General features: G+C 41.9%; 2 protein-coding genes across 4 annotated transcripts; one reads left to right on the top strand and one right to left on the bottom strand.

Annotated features, from left to right (window-relative positions):
- Nucleotides 1–1,208: 1,208 nt before the first annotated feature.
- On the bottom strand, nucleotides 1,209–3,455 carry LOC131008675 (putative pentatricopeptide repeat-containing protein At3g01580). The gene is made up of 2 exons (XM_057935651.1): nucleotides 3,320–3,455; nucleotides 1,209–3,223 (listed from the first exon to the last, which is right to left on the bottom strand). Exons 1-2 carry the CDS (start codon nucleotides 3,370–3,372, stop codon nucleotides 1,333–1,335), a joined length of 1,944 nt encoding a protein of 647 aa, XP_057791634.1. The 5' UTR covers nucleotides 3,373–3,455; the 3' UTR covers nucleotides 1,209–1,332.
- Nucleotides 3,456–11,558: 8,103 nt separating this feature from the next.
- On the top strand, nucleotides 11,559–14,833 carry LOC131008722 (putative glucose-6-phosphate 1-epimerase). 3 transcript variants are annotated; one of them, XM_057935740.1, is made up of 10 exons: nucleotides 11,559–11,699; nucleotides 11,940–12,010; nucleotides 12,121–12,266; nucleotides 12,840–12,914; nucleotides 13,081–13,137; nucleotides 13,217–13,374; nucleotides 13,465–13,596; nucleotides 13,850–13,952; nucleotides 14,206–14,305; nucleotides 14,385–14,833. In XM_057935740.1, exons 3-10 carry the CDS (start codon nucleotides 12,180–12,182, stop codon nucleotides 14,606–14,608), a joined length of 936 nt encoding a protein of 311 aa, XP_057791723.1. In that variant the 5' UTR covers nucleotides 11,559–11,699; nucleotides 11,940–12,010; nucleotides 12,121–12,179; the 3' UTR covers nucleotides 14,609–14,833. The 3 variants fall into 3 exon arrangements, with proteins under 3 accessions (XP_057791723.1, XP_057791724.1, XP_057791722.1); XM_057935741.1 differs by having other exon boundaries at nucleotides 11,649–11,699; nucleotides 12,121–12,619; XM_057935739.1 differs by lacking the exon at nucleotides 11,559–11,699 and adding an exon at nucleotides 11,741–11,864.
- The last annotated feature ends 151 nt before the right edge of the window (nucleotides 14,834–14,984 follow it).

The following is a 14,984-nucleotide window of genomic DNA, read 5'->3' as shown; positions in this document are numbered from 1 at the left end:
AAAAACTAAAGAAGGATAGGATGAAATCTGCAAGTATATTTAATATTTTGGCATTTATACGGCGGCATGTTGCTTCCTATCTTAATAATGCCAACTCACTTACACTGCTCTCTTTTTAATCCTTTAATCTTTACTAGTCTTTAGTGTCAGTGCTTTGAATATGGTGGGCGGCGCCGCCACCATACCTTCCACTTCTTTCTCCAGCATTTGCAAATTCATGAAATCCGATTTCTTCAACAAAGAATGCAATGTGCAGTTAAAATCTGTTTTCCCTAACCAAATTCTTCTTCTTCTTCCTCATCATCCAAGCTAACTGGTAGAGAATGAGTAATTGCATGATGTGATCACTTCTTTCTTGTTTGCTGCACTTGTAATGGAACAATGAGTTCCATCTATAAATAGAAGAGCAAAGTGGGATCATATATACCCAATTTGTTGTAGCAAAGATACAAACATAAGTCGAATATATCCATTGTTGTGGCAGCAACAGTGAGGGAGATAGTTTTAGGGGTAAAATTGTCTATTCACATCAAAAGTGAGTAGCTACATATTTTTTTGGGTCTATATTCTTAAAACATCAGCACAAACTTTGGTCTCATGATGATTTTTTTAGCCCATACTTGCAATTTTTATGAATATATTTTGTACTTATCTCTATTTTTTATTTAATAGTTCAAGTAAAAAACCCGTCAATCGATGCTGAATTGCTGATCATCCGATTGAGTTCTAACCATTTGAGTTATGTATGTATATACTTTTGATCTGACATTTAATTTGTAATTTTGATTTGGGCTTATATCTGAACAATGGAGATTACAAATAAGTACATGCTATATTCAGATAATTGTAAATTCATGCTAGGAAAATCACCATGTCGTCAAATTCCAGATATTTTTTTTTGTATGTGTAATTTGTGGTTGATATACGCGAAATGATTACTAGCATCTTTTGCAGTCAGCGAAAAGAATGAAACAAAGCTTGAACTGCAGATTACTACACAAGTGAGGGTCGAAAGGCTACATAAGTTACGTAATTACCTCATAAATACACAAGGAGCGTTTACTTTACATGATTCAGTATTTTTAATCTTACTACTATTTTTATTTATCAAGGTTAATCCTTCAAAGTAGACGACCCATGACTCAGAGAAAGCTAATCTCTCAATTTGTGAAATCTCTGAGCTGTTGATATACCTGCATGCAACAAAAGACAAGAAGTTGTATGAATATCATAATTTTTACACTTAAAATCCCCAAAGCCACAAGAAAGTATCAGTCACCAATCACCATGTAAATATATGAGGACCAAGATTTAGCAATCCAAGCTCACATATTAAGCAACACTGTCCATTTCAACACCAAAAACATCAAACTTCTCTCTCATCATGCTGTGTAATATTCCCAGAAAACCATAGATCTGCTTGGAGTCTTGATGATATCTGTCATTTGCTACAAAACTGCACACTTCATCCCTCACTTCAATCACACTTCTGCCCGATACCTTCTTCAATCGCTTCTCCTCGAATAATCCTCGAACTCGAGCTACTTCGCCCCACTTCTCATCAGCAGCGTACATATTTGATAACAGAACATAATAACCAGCATCAGAGGCATCCAACTCAACCAGTTTCTTCCCAACAATTTCTGCTATCTCCCTGTTTCGATGAACCCGGCATGAGCCGAGCAAGGCTCCCCAGACACCGGCATCACCACAATCCGCCATTCCACTGATAAACCCCATGGCCTTCTCCACCTCTCCCACGCGGCCAAGGAGGTCGACCACTATTCCACAATGCTTCAAGTTTGGTGTTATCTTGTAGCCCTTCACCATCATGTTGAACATGTGAATGCCTTCTTGAATCAGACCAGCATGACTACATGCAGACAAGATGGAAAGGAATGATACCTCATTCGGCATAACTCCCGAGTTCTTGATCATCTCATCGAACAAATCCAGAGCCTCCCTGCCTCTCCCATGGATGCCGTATGCTGCTAGCATTGAGCTCCACATAACAACATCTCGATCTTTTACCTGTCCGAAAACTGCAATAGCACCATCCAAGCTACCACATTTTGCATAAGATTCTATCAGTGAAGCACAAACGAATGAATCATCGCCTAAGCCGCACCTGATCACAAAACCATGGAAGCAGCTCGTCTGCTGAAGAACGCCTAGCTCCGAACAAGCAGTCAGGATTTTAACCACATCAAAAGCATCCAGTCGAAAATTCTTAGCCAGCATAGCACGTAGAACTCCAATGGACTCGCACGCCCTCTCATTCTGAACGCATCCGTGCAGCATTGCTGAGAAACAGACCGCGTCTTTCTCAGGCATCCGTTGAAACACCTCAGCCGCTTCATCAGGGGCAGAGCAGCTCATGTACATGGAAATCAGAGCTGTGGAAACCAAGAAATCCGCATCCAACCCGTTTCTTGCAGCAAGTTCGCGTATCCTTCTACCCTCATCTAACCTACAGGTAGCTTCACACGCTTGCAAAGCACTTATCAGAACAACGGCATTGGGCTCGATTCCTCCAGCCACCATCGCATCGAAAAGACCAAGTGCTTCCTCAGCACCTCCATGATGAGCATAGCAAGCAATCATAGAACCCCATGAAATCACATCTCTCTCTTCCATTTCCCCAAACAATCTCGCGGCAGAATCAACTGAACCCGTCTTTTCATACAAATTCAGCAATGCATTCGACAAGTTTAAGTCCCTCCGCAATCCCACCCTTATCATATAACCATGAATACTCTTCCCCGCCTTCAAGTCCAACAACCGCACACAAGCAGATAGCACGCCAACGAGAGCAACATCATCGATCACAACACCTTTCGCCATTGCCATTCGAGCAAAACACTCCAGCGCCTCCACGCTCCGCCCATTCTGCTCAAACCCTGTGACAACCGTAGTCCACAAAACCGTATCCGGCTCAGAATACTCCTCAAACACACGCAACGACTCATCCATTGCTCCACATTTCGCATACATGTCCATTAAAGCCGACCCAACAAACAAGTTGCTACCAATCTGGCCATTCTTCTTGGAGAAGCCGTGAATCGCCTTCCCAAATTCAAGCGCTTTTAGGCCGGCACACGCCTTGAGAGCGACAGGAATCGAGTAAAGATCCGGTTTTTCGGACAAGAACATAAGGGAAAACAGAGACAGGGTTTCTTTGTACCGTTTGTTTCTGCAATAGCTTTTGAGGACGCGGTTATTCCTGTGCGGAATTTCGTCGAACAGGTTGCGAGCAATTTGATAAGAGATGAAATTTGAATATGGATGAATCAGTTTCGCGGCAAAAAAGGTGTTGTACCGGTTTTGATGGTGGCGGAATGTAGTTGGATTAAACATCTTCCATTTCTGCATGCTTCGAATAATTAAACGAGTGCATCGCCACTGTATATTACAAACAGTGTGAATTACTATTAATCTCTGGTGAAGATCATTCTCTAAAACTTTTTTTTTTATCAGTAAAATTAAATTTTTATTGAGATAAAAAGCAAGGCACAAGAGATGCCAATCAAAACAAGAATGAAAGATTGAAACCCTTTGAGCACCACATAGTGAAAGGGATTCTGAACTCCAAAACTTTATAAACCTCATTTCAACTCCAAAGTCTACCCTTGATCTGTAAAACAAGTCTCTCAATATCCCAAAATTTTCCTTGAAAACGACTCTCGTTTCTTTTTTCCCAAAGCGTCCAAACCGTTCCCACCCATAACGCATTTAGCAATCTTCTTCCTTTCTTCTTTTTGGCAGCAGAGATGAAGGAAGTGTAGTGATGAAGAGTACCTCTAGGATTTGCCGTTTTGATGTGTAACCATTGGAAGATTTGGTCCCACACCGCCGCAGTTTTCAGGCAATGAAGAAACAGATGTTCCGTCGACTCCTCTCCAGCGACGCAGGCGTTGCATCCTCTCTCTTCCCAGCTAATTTGAATTTGTCGTTTTCTCAAGTTGTCACAGGTAGGCAAACGATTTCTAAGACATCTCCACGCCGTCACCTTGGCTTTGTGTGATGTTGGAGCCTCCCAAACCATAGTCATCTCAGCCGGTTGAGTTTGTTGCGCCTCTCTGGAAGCCGCCACCAAATCATAAGCCGACTTTGTTGAGAATTTACCGTCCGTAGTTGCCCTCCAAATCCATCCATCAGTTAAACCTGCAGAAGGGACAAAAGCAGCAACAAGTCTAAAAAGTTCCCCCACCTGACCAGTCTCCCTTTCCCTCAAATCCCTCCTCCAATTCACCGACCACACCCACTCTTCTCCTTCCCAAAACCCACTCTCTCCGACGAGGCCTTTCTTATTCGAACACAAGTTATACAATCTCGGGAAAGAGAACTTAAGAGGTTTGCTAATAGCCCACACGTCCTCCCAGAACATTGTATTCATCCCATCCCCGAGACGGTGTTGAAGGTGATCAATGAACCATCTATCATCTCTTCCTCCCCCTTTCTCTACAATTTTCGCCCACCACCCCAACTGCCCACTTCTTCCCACCACCGAGCAATCCCCCTCTTCGCCCCAGAAAAGTTCCCCATAAATAGATTTGATCACTCTCGCCCACAAAGTTCCCCCATCCACCAAAAATCTCCAAAGCCATTTAATTAACAGAACATGATTAAACCATTCCACATCCCGAAATCCAAGACCTCCTGTTTTCTTATTGGAACACAAGGAGCTCCATTTAAACCAGGTGATTTTTCCCGACTGAGAGCCTCCACCCCACAGAAATCTGGAGAACAAGGAATTGAGATTCTTGAGCACAGTCTTGGGAATGAAAGCGTAGGCCAGTTGATATACCGGAATCGATTGAAGCACCGCTTTAACAAGAGTGATCCTCCCCGCCAAAGAGAGAGGTCTTTTTCTCCAGCTTGCAATTTTGTTTGAGACTTTATCCACCAAGAACTTCCACTCGCTAACACCATTGCTTCGGCCGCCAATTTTGGTTCCCAAGTAAAGACACGGGAAGGAAGCAATCTTGCAATGGAGAAACGAAGCCCATATCCTCTCGACAGACACATTCACTCCCACCGTCATCAGGCTGCTCTTGGCGAAGTTGACAGCAAGACCAGAGATAAAATGAAAGAGAAGCAACAGACTTTTCAGAGATTCCACATTTCGGTCATCAGCCTCTAAAATAAAGATGGTGTCATCCGCGTACTGGAGGTGTGTAATCGGCACTTCATCCTTACCAATCTTAACCGGAAATAATAACTGTCGTTCCACTGCCCTCTCAACGAGCGCATTCAACCCTTCCGCGACAATGAGGAACAAGAAGGGAGACATCGGGTCGCCCTGTCTCAAGCCTCTCTCCATTTTGAAATCTCCCGTTGACGACCCGTTAACTAGGACACTTGCCGTGGCTGACTGTAGACACCCTTGAATCCATTTCCTCCAAATCCCATCGAAGTTCATTCTGTCAAGCAAAGTATCCAAAAAGTCCCATTGAACTGAATCGAAAGCTTTGGCAAAGTCAATCTTAAAGAAGATCCTGCTTCGTCGCTTCTTCTTTGACTCAACAACAGCTTCATTCAAAATGACCGCCCCATCGAGAATGAACCGCCCTTTAACGAAAGCACTTTGATTATCAGAGATGATCGACCCCATCACATTCGTCAGTCTCCCCGCCAAGATCTTTGCAATGATTTTATACAAGCTGGTAATGAGCGAGATTGGGCGAAATTCATTCAACGAATCAGCCCCTTCTTTCTTCGGTATTAAAACGATAAAAGAAGCATTACCTCCTTTAGGAATTTTTCCGTTCGCGTGGAAGTCCTTCAAGACCTGGAGGATATCCTCCTTAACAACATCCCAAGCCGATCTCCAGAATGAAAAGTTAAAGCCATCAGGTCCTGGACTCTTATCGCCAGAACAGCTCCAGACCGCTTCTTTAACTTCTTCAGGTTCAAAACCTCTAATCAGCCAATTTCTCTCCTCATCAGAGATTTTTCTTCTCACAAAATCAATGGGAATAACAGGCATCTGTCTATTTTTCCGCTTGAAAAAGGTTTCAAAGGTTTCAAAATGATTTCTCACCCTAGCTTTTACCTCTTCCGGTTTGGAGATCCATGAGTTATCAAAGATCAGTCCGCCTATGTCGTTCTTCAAACGCCTCCCTTTAATCGCTTTATGGAAGAAGCCAGAATTCACATCTCCCTCCTTAAGCCATTTCAGTTTAGCCTTCTGTTGTAAAGTCATCTGCTTATGCTTCAGCTGAAGGGAAAGGAGAGCTTGGAGCTCATTTCTTCTGATAACATCTACTTCGCCTAAACAACTCTGCTCGTCTAGCTCATCTTTCTGTTGTAACTCCTTCTTTAATTCGTGAATTTTAGAATCAATCTCACCAAAGGATGTGCGATTCCAAACTTTTAAAGCCTCTCGAAGTTTCTTCAATTTCTCCTTAACTACGAAAAAGCTCCATCCCTGACAGTCGGTCCCCGTCCACACTTTCTTTACAACTTCTTCAAAGTCCGGGTGATTTGTCCAAGCATTTAGGAACCTAAAAGGTTTTGGTCCCCAATCCTCCGTTCTAGTAGTGAGAACAATCGGACAGTGATCCGAGATCGAACGCTTAAGACCGCGTGCAGAACTTCCTTCCCAAGTAAGCATCCAAGTTTCGTTAACAAGGAAACGATCGATCTTGCTCTTGCATTTGCCATTGGGCTTGTACCAAGTGTACTTTCGACCTTGTGTATGAATTTCCTTAAGATCATTCCCCCCAATAAATTCCTCGAAAAACCTCGCCTCCGACGCTCGAAACGTTTCCCCGCTGCCCACCCTCTCTTCTCTTCTCCTGACTGCGTTAAAATCTCCCAAAATACACACACTTCGATCCATATTCTGTTCAACAATAGAACCAATTGCATCCCAGAGAATCCTCTTATCCTTTGATTCGGTTGGCGCATAAACATTGATAATGCAACACAAGAGACCGCCCTCCTTAAACCTACCGTTAACAACCACGGCCCCCGGTAAATCCCAAGAACTAGATGCTTCGAATACCTCCCTATTCCATAAACACGCAATTCCCCCAGCTCTACCCTCAGAGTTCCTGATTGCCTTATCTGTGTTATTAAACCCCCACCAAGAATTACAAAAAACATCACTAAAAGTCTCCATTTTTGTCTCTTGTAAACAACAAATGTCAATCTTATGCCCTCTTACAAGTTCAAAAACATCTCGTTGTTTCGCAATGCTCCCCAAGCCCCTAATGTTGTATGACAGTAAATTCATGGACAATTCATCTGACACCCAGCATTATCGAAGGAAAGGAAGTTACCTTGCATCTCGATTTGGCGGACAATCACCTCTTCTTCAGTCTGACTTGAAAGGCCTAACTTCTTCCCAAAGTCCCAGATTTTCTGACCTGAAATTCCCCCCTCCTTTGTCGAAAGCAACCCTTTTTGAATCTCCCCAGCGTATTCCTCACCTGCGACCTCCTCCCCTTTCCCATTTAGTGGTTCTATTTCAGAGATGAAACGCCCCCAATTCTCCTTCTCCCTCGCTTTATTCTTCTTTTTCCCTTTACCTTTTTTTCCCTTTGTGCATCGGGGATCAACCCTTTTGTTGTTGGAAGGCATCCTCTCTTCCCCTGCTTGGGAACCCAAAGAATCATCGTTTTCGGTCCTAGCCACTTCCTCAGCATGTTTGTTTTCTTCTACAATAACATTCACATCGAGGCTCTCACTGTTATCTTCCAGATCGTCAAATCCCCCTTGTACAAGAATGGATTCCTTTTCTCTCACGGCAGGAACCGTGAGCAAGGAAAAAGGTACCTCACAATAGTTTTCGACAGGACAACAAGGGGACTCCAATAAGTTTCCACTTGGGCTTTTGTCTTGGTCCTTTGAGTTTTCGGCCCAAAGGAGACTATCCTCCTGCTCGGGCCTGCAAGAAGACTGGCCTAAACCTTCGGCAACAACCACATTCAAAAGCATTTTCGAGCCTCCCAACGTTGTCTCCTCATGATTGGTAACCTCGACTGAGGTGTCTGCAACGATTTGTTGCGAAAGAATCGAAGAGTTCAATTCTTGAAAAACCGAAACTTCTTGCGAAGGAATCGAAGAGTTCAATTCTTGGAGAACCGAAACGTCTCCATCTCCCACACCGATGTCGTCCATCATTCCGATGGTAGCAATAGCCGGATCCATGGACTCCGCTCCGTCCGACCATCCTGAATCCGATTCCAATTCAGATTCTGACGCATCTAAATCCGGTTCTTCGATCAAGGACGAGAGAGGGTTATCCTGAATTTCTTCAATGCGAAGTGTGAAACTAGCTCCATCAATGCAGCACTCAAATACTTGCTCAATGGATTTGAGACCTGTAGAGATTTGGATCAAAGCTTCGTCCAATTTCTCTCTTTCCTTCGTCAGTTCGTGAATTTTCAATACCCGGCCAAAGTTTGCCGTCACCGAATCAAAGAAACGAGAGTTCCATGCATGAAGCGGGATTCCAATCCATCTCGTCCAAATAGCTCGCTGCTGGTGCACATCAACGAAGTTCCATTTCCTCTTCCAAAGAAACCAGAAGTCGCTCCATTCATCCAACTCATTGAGAACTTCTTGTGTTGACAGATCGCAAATACTTCTGATGAGCACCAAACTTCCCCCCATCGTCGAAACTTTCAATTTCCCGGCACATTCACTGTTGATTTCTTCTTTTATTTCATCCCAGGAGAAATCATCTTTGATGAAACCTGTGAATGTTCCTTCAAGCCACTTAGAATCCTCCTCCGAAGTTTTGAATTGTAGCTTTTCTCTTGTGCAGGGTTCTCCTTCAGAGACTCCAGTGAGAACTTCTTTAAAAGAAACTCCCGGCTTCTTCTTTGCAGAATCCAAAAAATTGAAGCAGTCTGTTTTCTTTCCAATATCTCTTTTTGTGTCGAACCTCATTTTTTCTTCATCCTTCACCACCCTCTCAAACCTTGGTTTAAAAACCCTAATTTTGTAGCTTCCAATCCAAAGTTGATTCAATTGTTCAAGCAGACCTTCCGTGTCCTCGACACCTTCGAATCGGACAAAGCCGAAAGGCTTCCCTTTTTTATCTCTCTTTTTGGGACAGAAAATGTCAGTCGGAACGCGAATGGCACCAAACTTCCTTTTCAAGAAGTCAAAGCTGCAATCTTCGGGGATGTTGTTAAAGAAGAAGGTGACTATCTGGGATCTCGAAAGAGGTTTAACCCCAGTTCCACTCCTCCAAGTCTTCGGCTGCCTATGAAAGTTATTGCTCCGTTGATACACCACATTGCGTTCTGCTTCGGTCCTCTCGTGCCCCCTTCTCCTCACCTCCCTCCAAACCTCCTCACGACTCATGCTCTCCGGTCAATGGACAAGGAAAAAGAACTCTTAACCAAACAACTTCAAGTTACTCCACAATTATTTCAACTCCAACAGCCACTGGTCAGATCGAAAACATTCAAGGTATTCAACTATGTCAAATATCCATTCCAGTAAGCATTCATATCCAATCATGATCAGTTTCATAACAGAAAACCATTGCAACCACCAATTACAGTATGTATGAGAACTCTATTCGTGTTTTGCTAAGACAAATCAGTGCAAACCCAAACTCCAAACTCCAAACCATTCGCCATTTTCAAAGTAGAGAAGAGACTACAACTTAGCTTTAAAGAGAAGTGACGACTGCCTGCTCTGAATCGGACCTGCTCTGAAACTGAAAATGGCACGGCGATATACTGGGAGGAATTGACCGAGGGAGGTTTGGGAAGAAGCCAATCAGATCGGTGGCTGGCTGGGAGACGTTGAGATCGATGGCTGGCTGGCCGAGAGAGACCGGTGGCTGGCCGAGAGAGACTCTCGCCAAGTCGCCTCACTCGAACTGTCTTCCGGGAGGTTGGGTCGCTGCGTTTTAAGGTCGGCGGAAGCAGCTGCTACTTCCTTGCAAGGCGTGGTCGAACCGGTGCGACGGGGCGGCGGGTTTGAGTGAGACCGAGGCGTCGGTCAGATCTGAGCGCTGCTGGCTGATACCTGCTGTTGCTGGGCGTGAGGCGTGTGCGCGGCGGTCCGATTGGCGGCCTGCTGTTGCTGGGCGAGTGCGCGGCGAACAAAAAGATCTTGATTGTAGCTCATCCGATGGTGAAATCCGGCAGCTTGGGAAACGACTCCAGCAGCAGATCGACTTCGGCAGGGGGCGAAATCCGGCCGGCTGACGGAAGCAGGGGCGGTGGCGGAAGGAGACAGGAGCAGGGCGGCGGTGCTATGGTGCGTCTCTGATCAGGAAGAGGGAGAAGGCGGCTTGACCGGCTTGTGCTGTCGACACGGCGGCGACAAGGGTGCGGGTGCCGCTACTGTCGGCCAGGAGGAGGCGCTGGCAGGCGGCGAGGGACGCCGGAGAAGAGGGAGGCACGGTATGGAGAGGGTATGGGACCGAGATAATATATGTTAATACCAACTTGCATATTTTCGTGAATATTAGTTCTATATAGATCATTCTCTAAAACTAAGTCAACAAGATTAAAATAAGATAAGAAAAATAATTGTAGAAAGAAAACAGTGAGTGTAAAGTTGTTAGTTAATTTCTTGTTTTGTTAATAAACTGAAAAATCTTCCCCAATATTTGATTTTTACTTAAAGTTGACGTATTAACGTAATTGAATATTCACTTCAAATAGTCATACTATCATACGAAAAATTAAAATAATTTTTTTAGGGCTAAAAGTTTATGTATTTAAATGAACGATTTTTAATTACGTGTAAAACTATAAACAGATAAAAAGTTGCTATATTTAATCCCAATTATCTATTTTGATTTTAGTGTCATGGCTGGTAACGATTTTGTCACGCACAAGTAATTATATTATGAAATTTTAAAATTTCCGTGTTTTGTTGAATTTCAGCCGGTCCTCTCTTAAAAGTCGTCGTTGCATGTCTTTTAAAGATTGTTGCATAATGATTTCTATGTCATTGATATTCGTCATGTTCGGAGAGAGTCAAATTGTACCGCTCATTGTTTAGCGAATTTCGCTGCAAAATTTAATGGTGTAATGATTTGGAAATCGGAGTTTCCGTTCTGGTCTTTTAGATATTGTTTATCGTGATTTAACATAATATATTCTTTCTTTCTAAAAAAATTATCAATCAGTATAGATTAGGATAAGAAAATCAATATAGGGTCAAAAATTACAATAAGACTTGCTTTCTATTTTGGGTCACCGGCATTTAAAACACACGAATTTAAAAAAAAATAAAACTGACATAACACTTTAGTTACATAATTTATGTAAGTTAGAGTCAACATGGCACTATCACACACGAAACTACATCGTCGTTTTAAATTATAAGCTCTTCGTTTTATTTTTCTTGAAATATATAGTTAAAATGACGTAATTTTGAGTGGCGTAGTATCACGTTGGCTCCAACTCACGCAAATTATGTCCTTGGACTGTCACGTGAATATTAATTTGAATGAAAATGCAAACTATGTTAAAATTGCCACAAAATAATGAAATTCACATATTTATTTACATCTCTTAAAGTGTGTGTGTAAAATCAAGAGGCGGTGGAAGTTTGTGTCTTCTACGCTAATAACCGTTTTATTTTTTATTTTCCCCTCCAAAAAAAAAAAAAAACCGTTTTATTTTTGATAATTTTGTGGGAGGGGTTGGAAACGAACCCATATAAATAAATCGAGCCCGAGGCTGAAGTTGAAGAGGCCCAATTCCAAATTTCAGGTACGCTTATTATTTTGTAATTGCCTTTTTCCCACCCTATTTCTTCCGAATTATGTAGCATCCGAATCCGAATATGAGTGATCCGATTGAAAAAATAATCCATCACGATCACCCAATTTTCATATTCCCATAATTTCATTTGATTACTGCATGATTTTTTTTCCAGTACGTGAAACAAAGTAGATTTACTAAATTCATCATTTGATCGTCGAGTTCCTTATATGGAGTTTGAATTTTCAGATCGTACTGAGTGATCACCCGATTCCGTCTGTGTTTCGGCGAACGTTTGCGTAGTTATATTCGATTTTCAGGTACGGAAGCCTGAATCTAACCGATCTGTGATTTTTTCTATTCCTTCTCGTTTCTTGTTCGATTATTTTCTTTTATTTTTATTTTTTTTCCCTTTTTTTCTTGTGCGTAGGCGGAGGAAAAGAAAAAGGTACTGCGTGTTGTGAGAAATTTGAAGGAGAAATTGAGAAAATGGACCGTCAGACGTATAATTTCATCCATGACCGTGATAGTCCGCCGCGGCTTCTTTTGTCGGAGCCCACTGGTTTCACTGCGGAGGTTCGTAGTGCTGTAGTAGGTGTTATTGTTGTCGTTATTTGTTTGTTCAATCAAAACGTTTTCATAGTCGAGTATGATTATGTTGATAAATCTTTTGAAGTATAGGTTCTGTAGTCTTTTGATGGCAAGGTTTTTGTTGTTTCTTTTTCATATGAGCATGCCACTGGTTTGTGGGGAGACCATATACGAGCCACTTCCGTGATTTGTAGATTGTGTGGTTAGTGGAAGGCGTGGACCAGTGAAAAACTTGGATTCAAGTCATTAAGGATGACATTGTAAATATGGAACTGCAAAACTTGGGACACAACACTTGTCCATTTGGGTTTGATTGTGTCACAGCACTATTCGCGATTGTAAGTAGCAAGAATTGGCTATGGTGATGGTAATGATGAGTATGAATTCTGAGATGCAGTCTTTCAGTTTTTGAGAAAAATGATTGCTAGTGAATTGTGATCAAGATGTAATTCAATGTGTCCCCTGTTAGAGTGCAAGTTGTTAGTTGAAACCATAGGGTGGATTTATGGATGATGGTTGAAGGGAAATGTAACTCGACCTTTTTATTTTTGGTTTCAGGTTCTCTTATATGGTGCGCAAGTGGTTTCTTGGAAGAATGAGAGAAGACAGGAGTTGCTATTCTTGAGCAGTAAGGTGAACTTTCAAGTTTATGAATGGCATAATTGCATTATGCAGATCAAAATATGTGCTATTTATCAGCATGGGCTGAAAATAATTTTAAAAAAGAGTGTAGGAGCTACCAGGGATATTGACACAGCAATTGCTAGTCTAACAGTTGTACGTCTCTTGTTGTGTTTAGGCTGTGTGGAATGCGGCAAAAGCCATAAGGGGTGGCATACCAATTTGCTTTCCACAGGTTAATTTTTGAAATGGTGTAAATATTACATCTATCAAACTGATTGGATGCATTCTTATCCTTTGATTGCACTTTTTAGTTTTCCAATCTTGGTACACTGGAGCAACATGGATTTGCAAGGAACAGATTATGGTCAGTTGACAACTCTCCTTCGCCTTTGCCTCCAATCACTGCTCCGTCAACAGTAGATCTCATCTTGAAGTCCACAGAAGACGATCTGAAGACTTGGCCGCACAGGTGAGGGTGCAAATGATGTAATTCGCTTTTAGTAGTAGAAATCTAGAAAATTTTATTTGTGTTTTGATGGTGAGCTGCTGCTATATGCAGATTTGAGTTGCGTATACGTATTTCTTTGAGTGCTGGCAAGCTCATCTGGATCCCTCGCGTGCGAAATACTGATAGCAAGCCTTTCTCCTTCACATTTGCGCTGCGTAATTACATGCCTGTTTCTGATATCAGGTTTACCTACCTCATTTTATTATTATTCTTGCTTTAAAGGTTGAAAAATATTACTGTGACATTTTCTTGATTTATTTTTTTAAGTTGTATGCTAATAATCAGTCCATACCAGATGCACATTCATTTATTGCACATTGATGAGGAATTCAATCTTTATACCATTACCAATTATTAAATTCAAATAAGGTTGATAAATGTGCTCGATACTTATCATTGTTCCGGATAGGTTTCATGATGCCATCTGATTTTGCAGTGAAGTGCGAGTTGAGGGCTTGGAGACGCTTGATTACTTTGATCACTTGTTGCAAGGAGAAAGGTGTACAGAACAGGCGGATGCAATAACTTTCGATGGTGAGGTAATGCTTTTAACCTCACTCATTTTGCCTGCTTTCTGTGCATGCATTTATACTAAAGACCACATTGTAGTACTTTGGCCACCATGATTATTTCTTATCTTTTGTTATGCAAAATTTAGGTTTCTCCTTACAAAAGTAGTTTTTGAGTTCAACAGTTATTATGCTGCATAATGTTTCTCTCTCTTTTTTGGGGGAGGGGAATTGGTAACATCTGCAACCACTTATTTGTTTGTTATTATCTACTTGTTGATAGCTCGACAGGGCCTATTTAAGCACACCATCAAAGATAGCTATAATTGATCATGAGAGGAAAGTAACATACGAACTCCGCAAAGAAGCCATGCCTGATGCAGGTACTTAATTTTATTTAATCTGAAGATATGTAGTCGTTTTGTGGAGAGTGTTATAAAGAGAAGGCTGTGTGATATGCAGTTGTGTGGAACCCTTGGGATAAGAAAGCGAAAGCTATACCAGATTTAGGTGATGAAGATTACAAAACAATGTTATGTGTGGATTCAGCAGTCATTGAAAACCCAATAGCCTTGAAACCCTGTGAAGAGTGGAGGGGCCGACAAGAGCTGATATACGTCTCCTCAAGTTACTTCAGCGGCCAACTGGATCCTTCAAAAGTTCTTGGCTACATGGCCAGAAATTAACGCTGCACTCATGTAATAGGAGCCCTTTTGTCTGCACATGACCACTTCTTGTTTAGCATCTTATAACTCCATTACTATACATTGAGCTGTGCATGCTTTTCATATATGCTAATCCTAATTCATGTTGAATCACTCTCCTCATCTGAGATATGAGGAGCATCACTGCTGTATTGACATTCATCAAGTTTGAATAAGCTCCTCACTCTCCATGTATGAATTCAACTATATAAACCTCCAGTTTCAGCAACGACGTTAAAATAAAATCAACAATATGAAACAAATAACTCATGATTCTTTTTGCATTTTTGAAAAAATAAAAATAAAGAGTACATTCTCCTTCCCGCCTCACTTGGCCTAGATCTTTTTGACACGATTA

Source organism: Salvia miltiorrhiza, chromosome 2 (assembly GCF_028751815.1).
Source record: "Salvia miltiorrhiza cultivar Shanhuang (shh) chromosome 2, IMPLAD_Smil_shh, whole genome shotgun sequence".
Lineage (NCBI taxonomy): Eukaryota > Viridiplantae > Streptophyta > Magnoliopsida > Lamiales > Lamiaceae > Salvia > Salvia miltiorrhiza.
Note: the sequence above shows the minus strand (reverse complement) of the source record. Positions and strands in the feature narration are given on the sequence as shown.

Bases quoted from the DNA above. Each gene is read 5' to 3' on its own strand.
- LOC131008675 (XM_057935651.1), bottom strand. From the start codon at position 3,372: ATGCAGAAATGGAAGATGTTTAATCCAACTACATTCCGCCACCATCAA. The intron at 3,224-3,319 runs GTACAACACCTT...AATTCCGCACAG, and splicing joins TTCCGCCACCATCAAAACCG to GAATAACCGCGTCCTCAAAA.
- LOC131008722 (XM_057935740.1), top strand. From the start codon at position 12,180: ATGGACCGTCAGACGTATAATTTCATCCATGACCGTGATAGTCCGCCG. The intron at 12,267-12,839 runs GTTCGTAGTGCT...TTTTGGTTTCAG, and splicing joins CCACTGGTTTCACTGCGGAG to GTTCTCTTATATGGTGCGCA. The intron at 12,915-13,080 runs GTGAACTTTCAA...TGTTGTGTTTAG, and splicing joins TGCTATTCTTGAGCAGTAAG to GCTGTGTGGAATGCGGCAAA.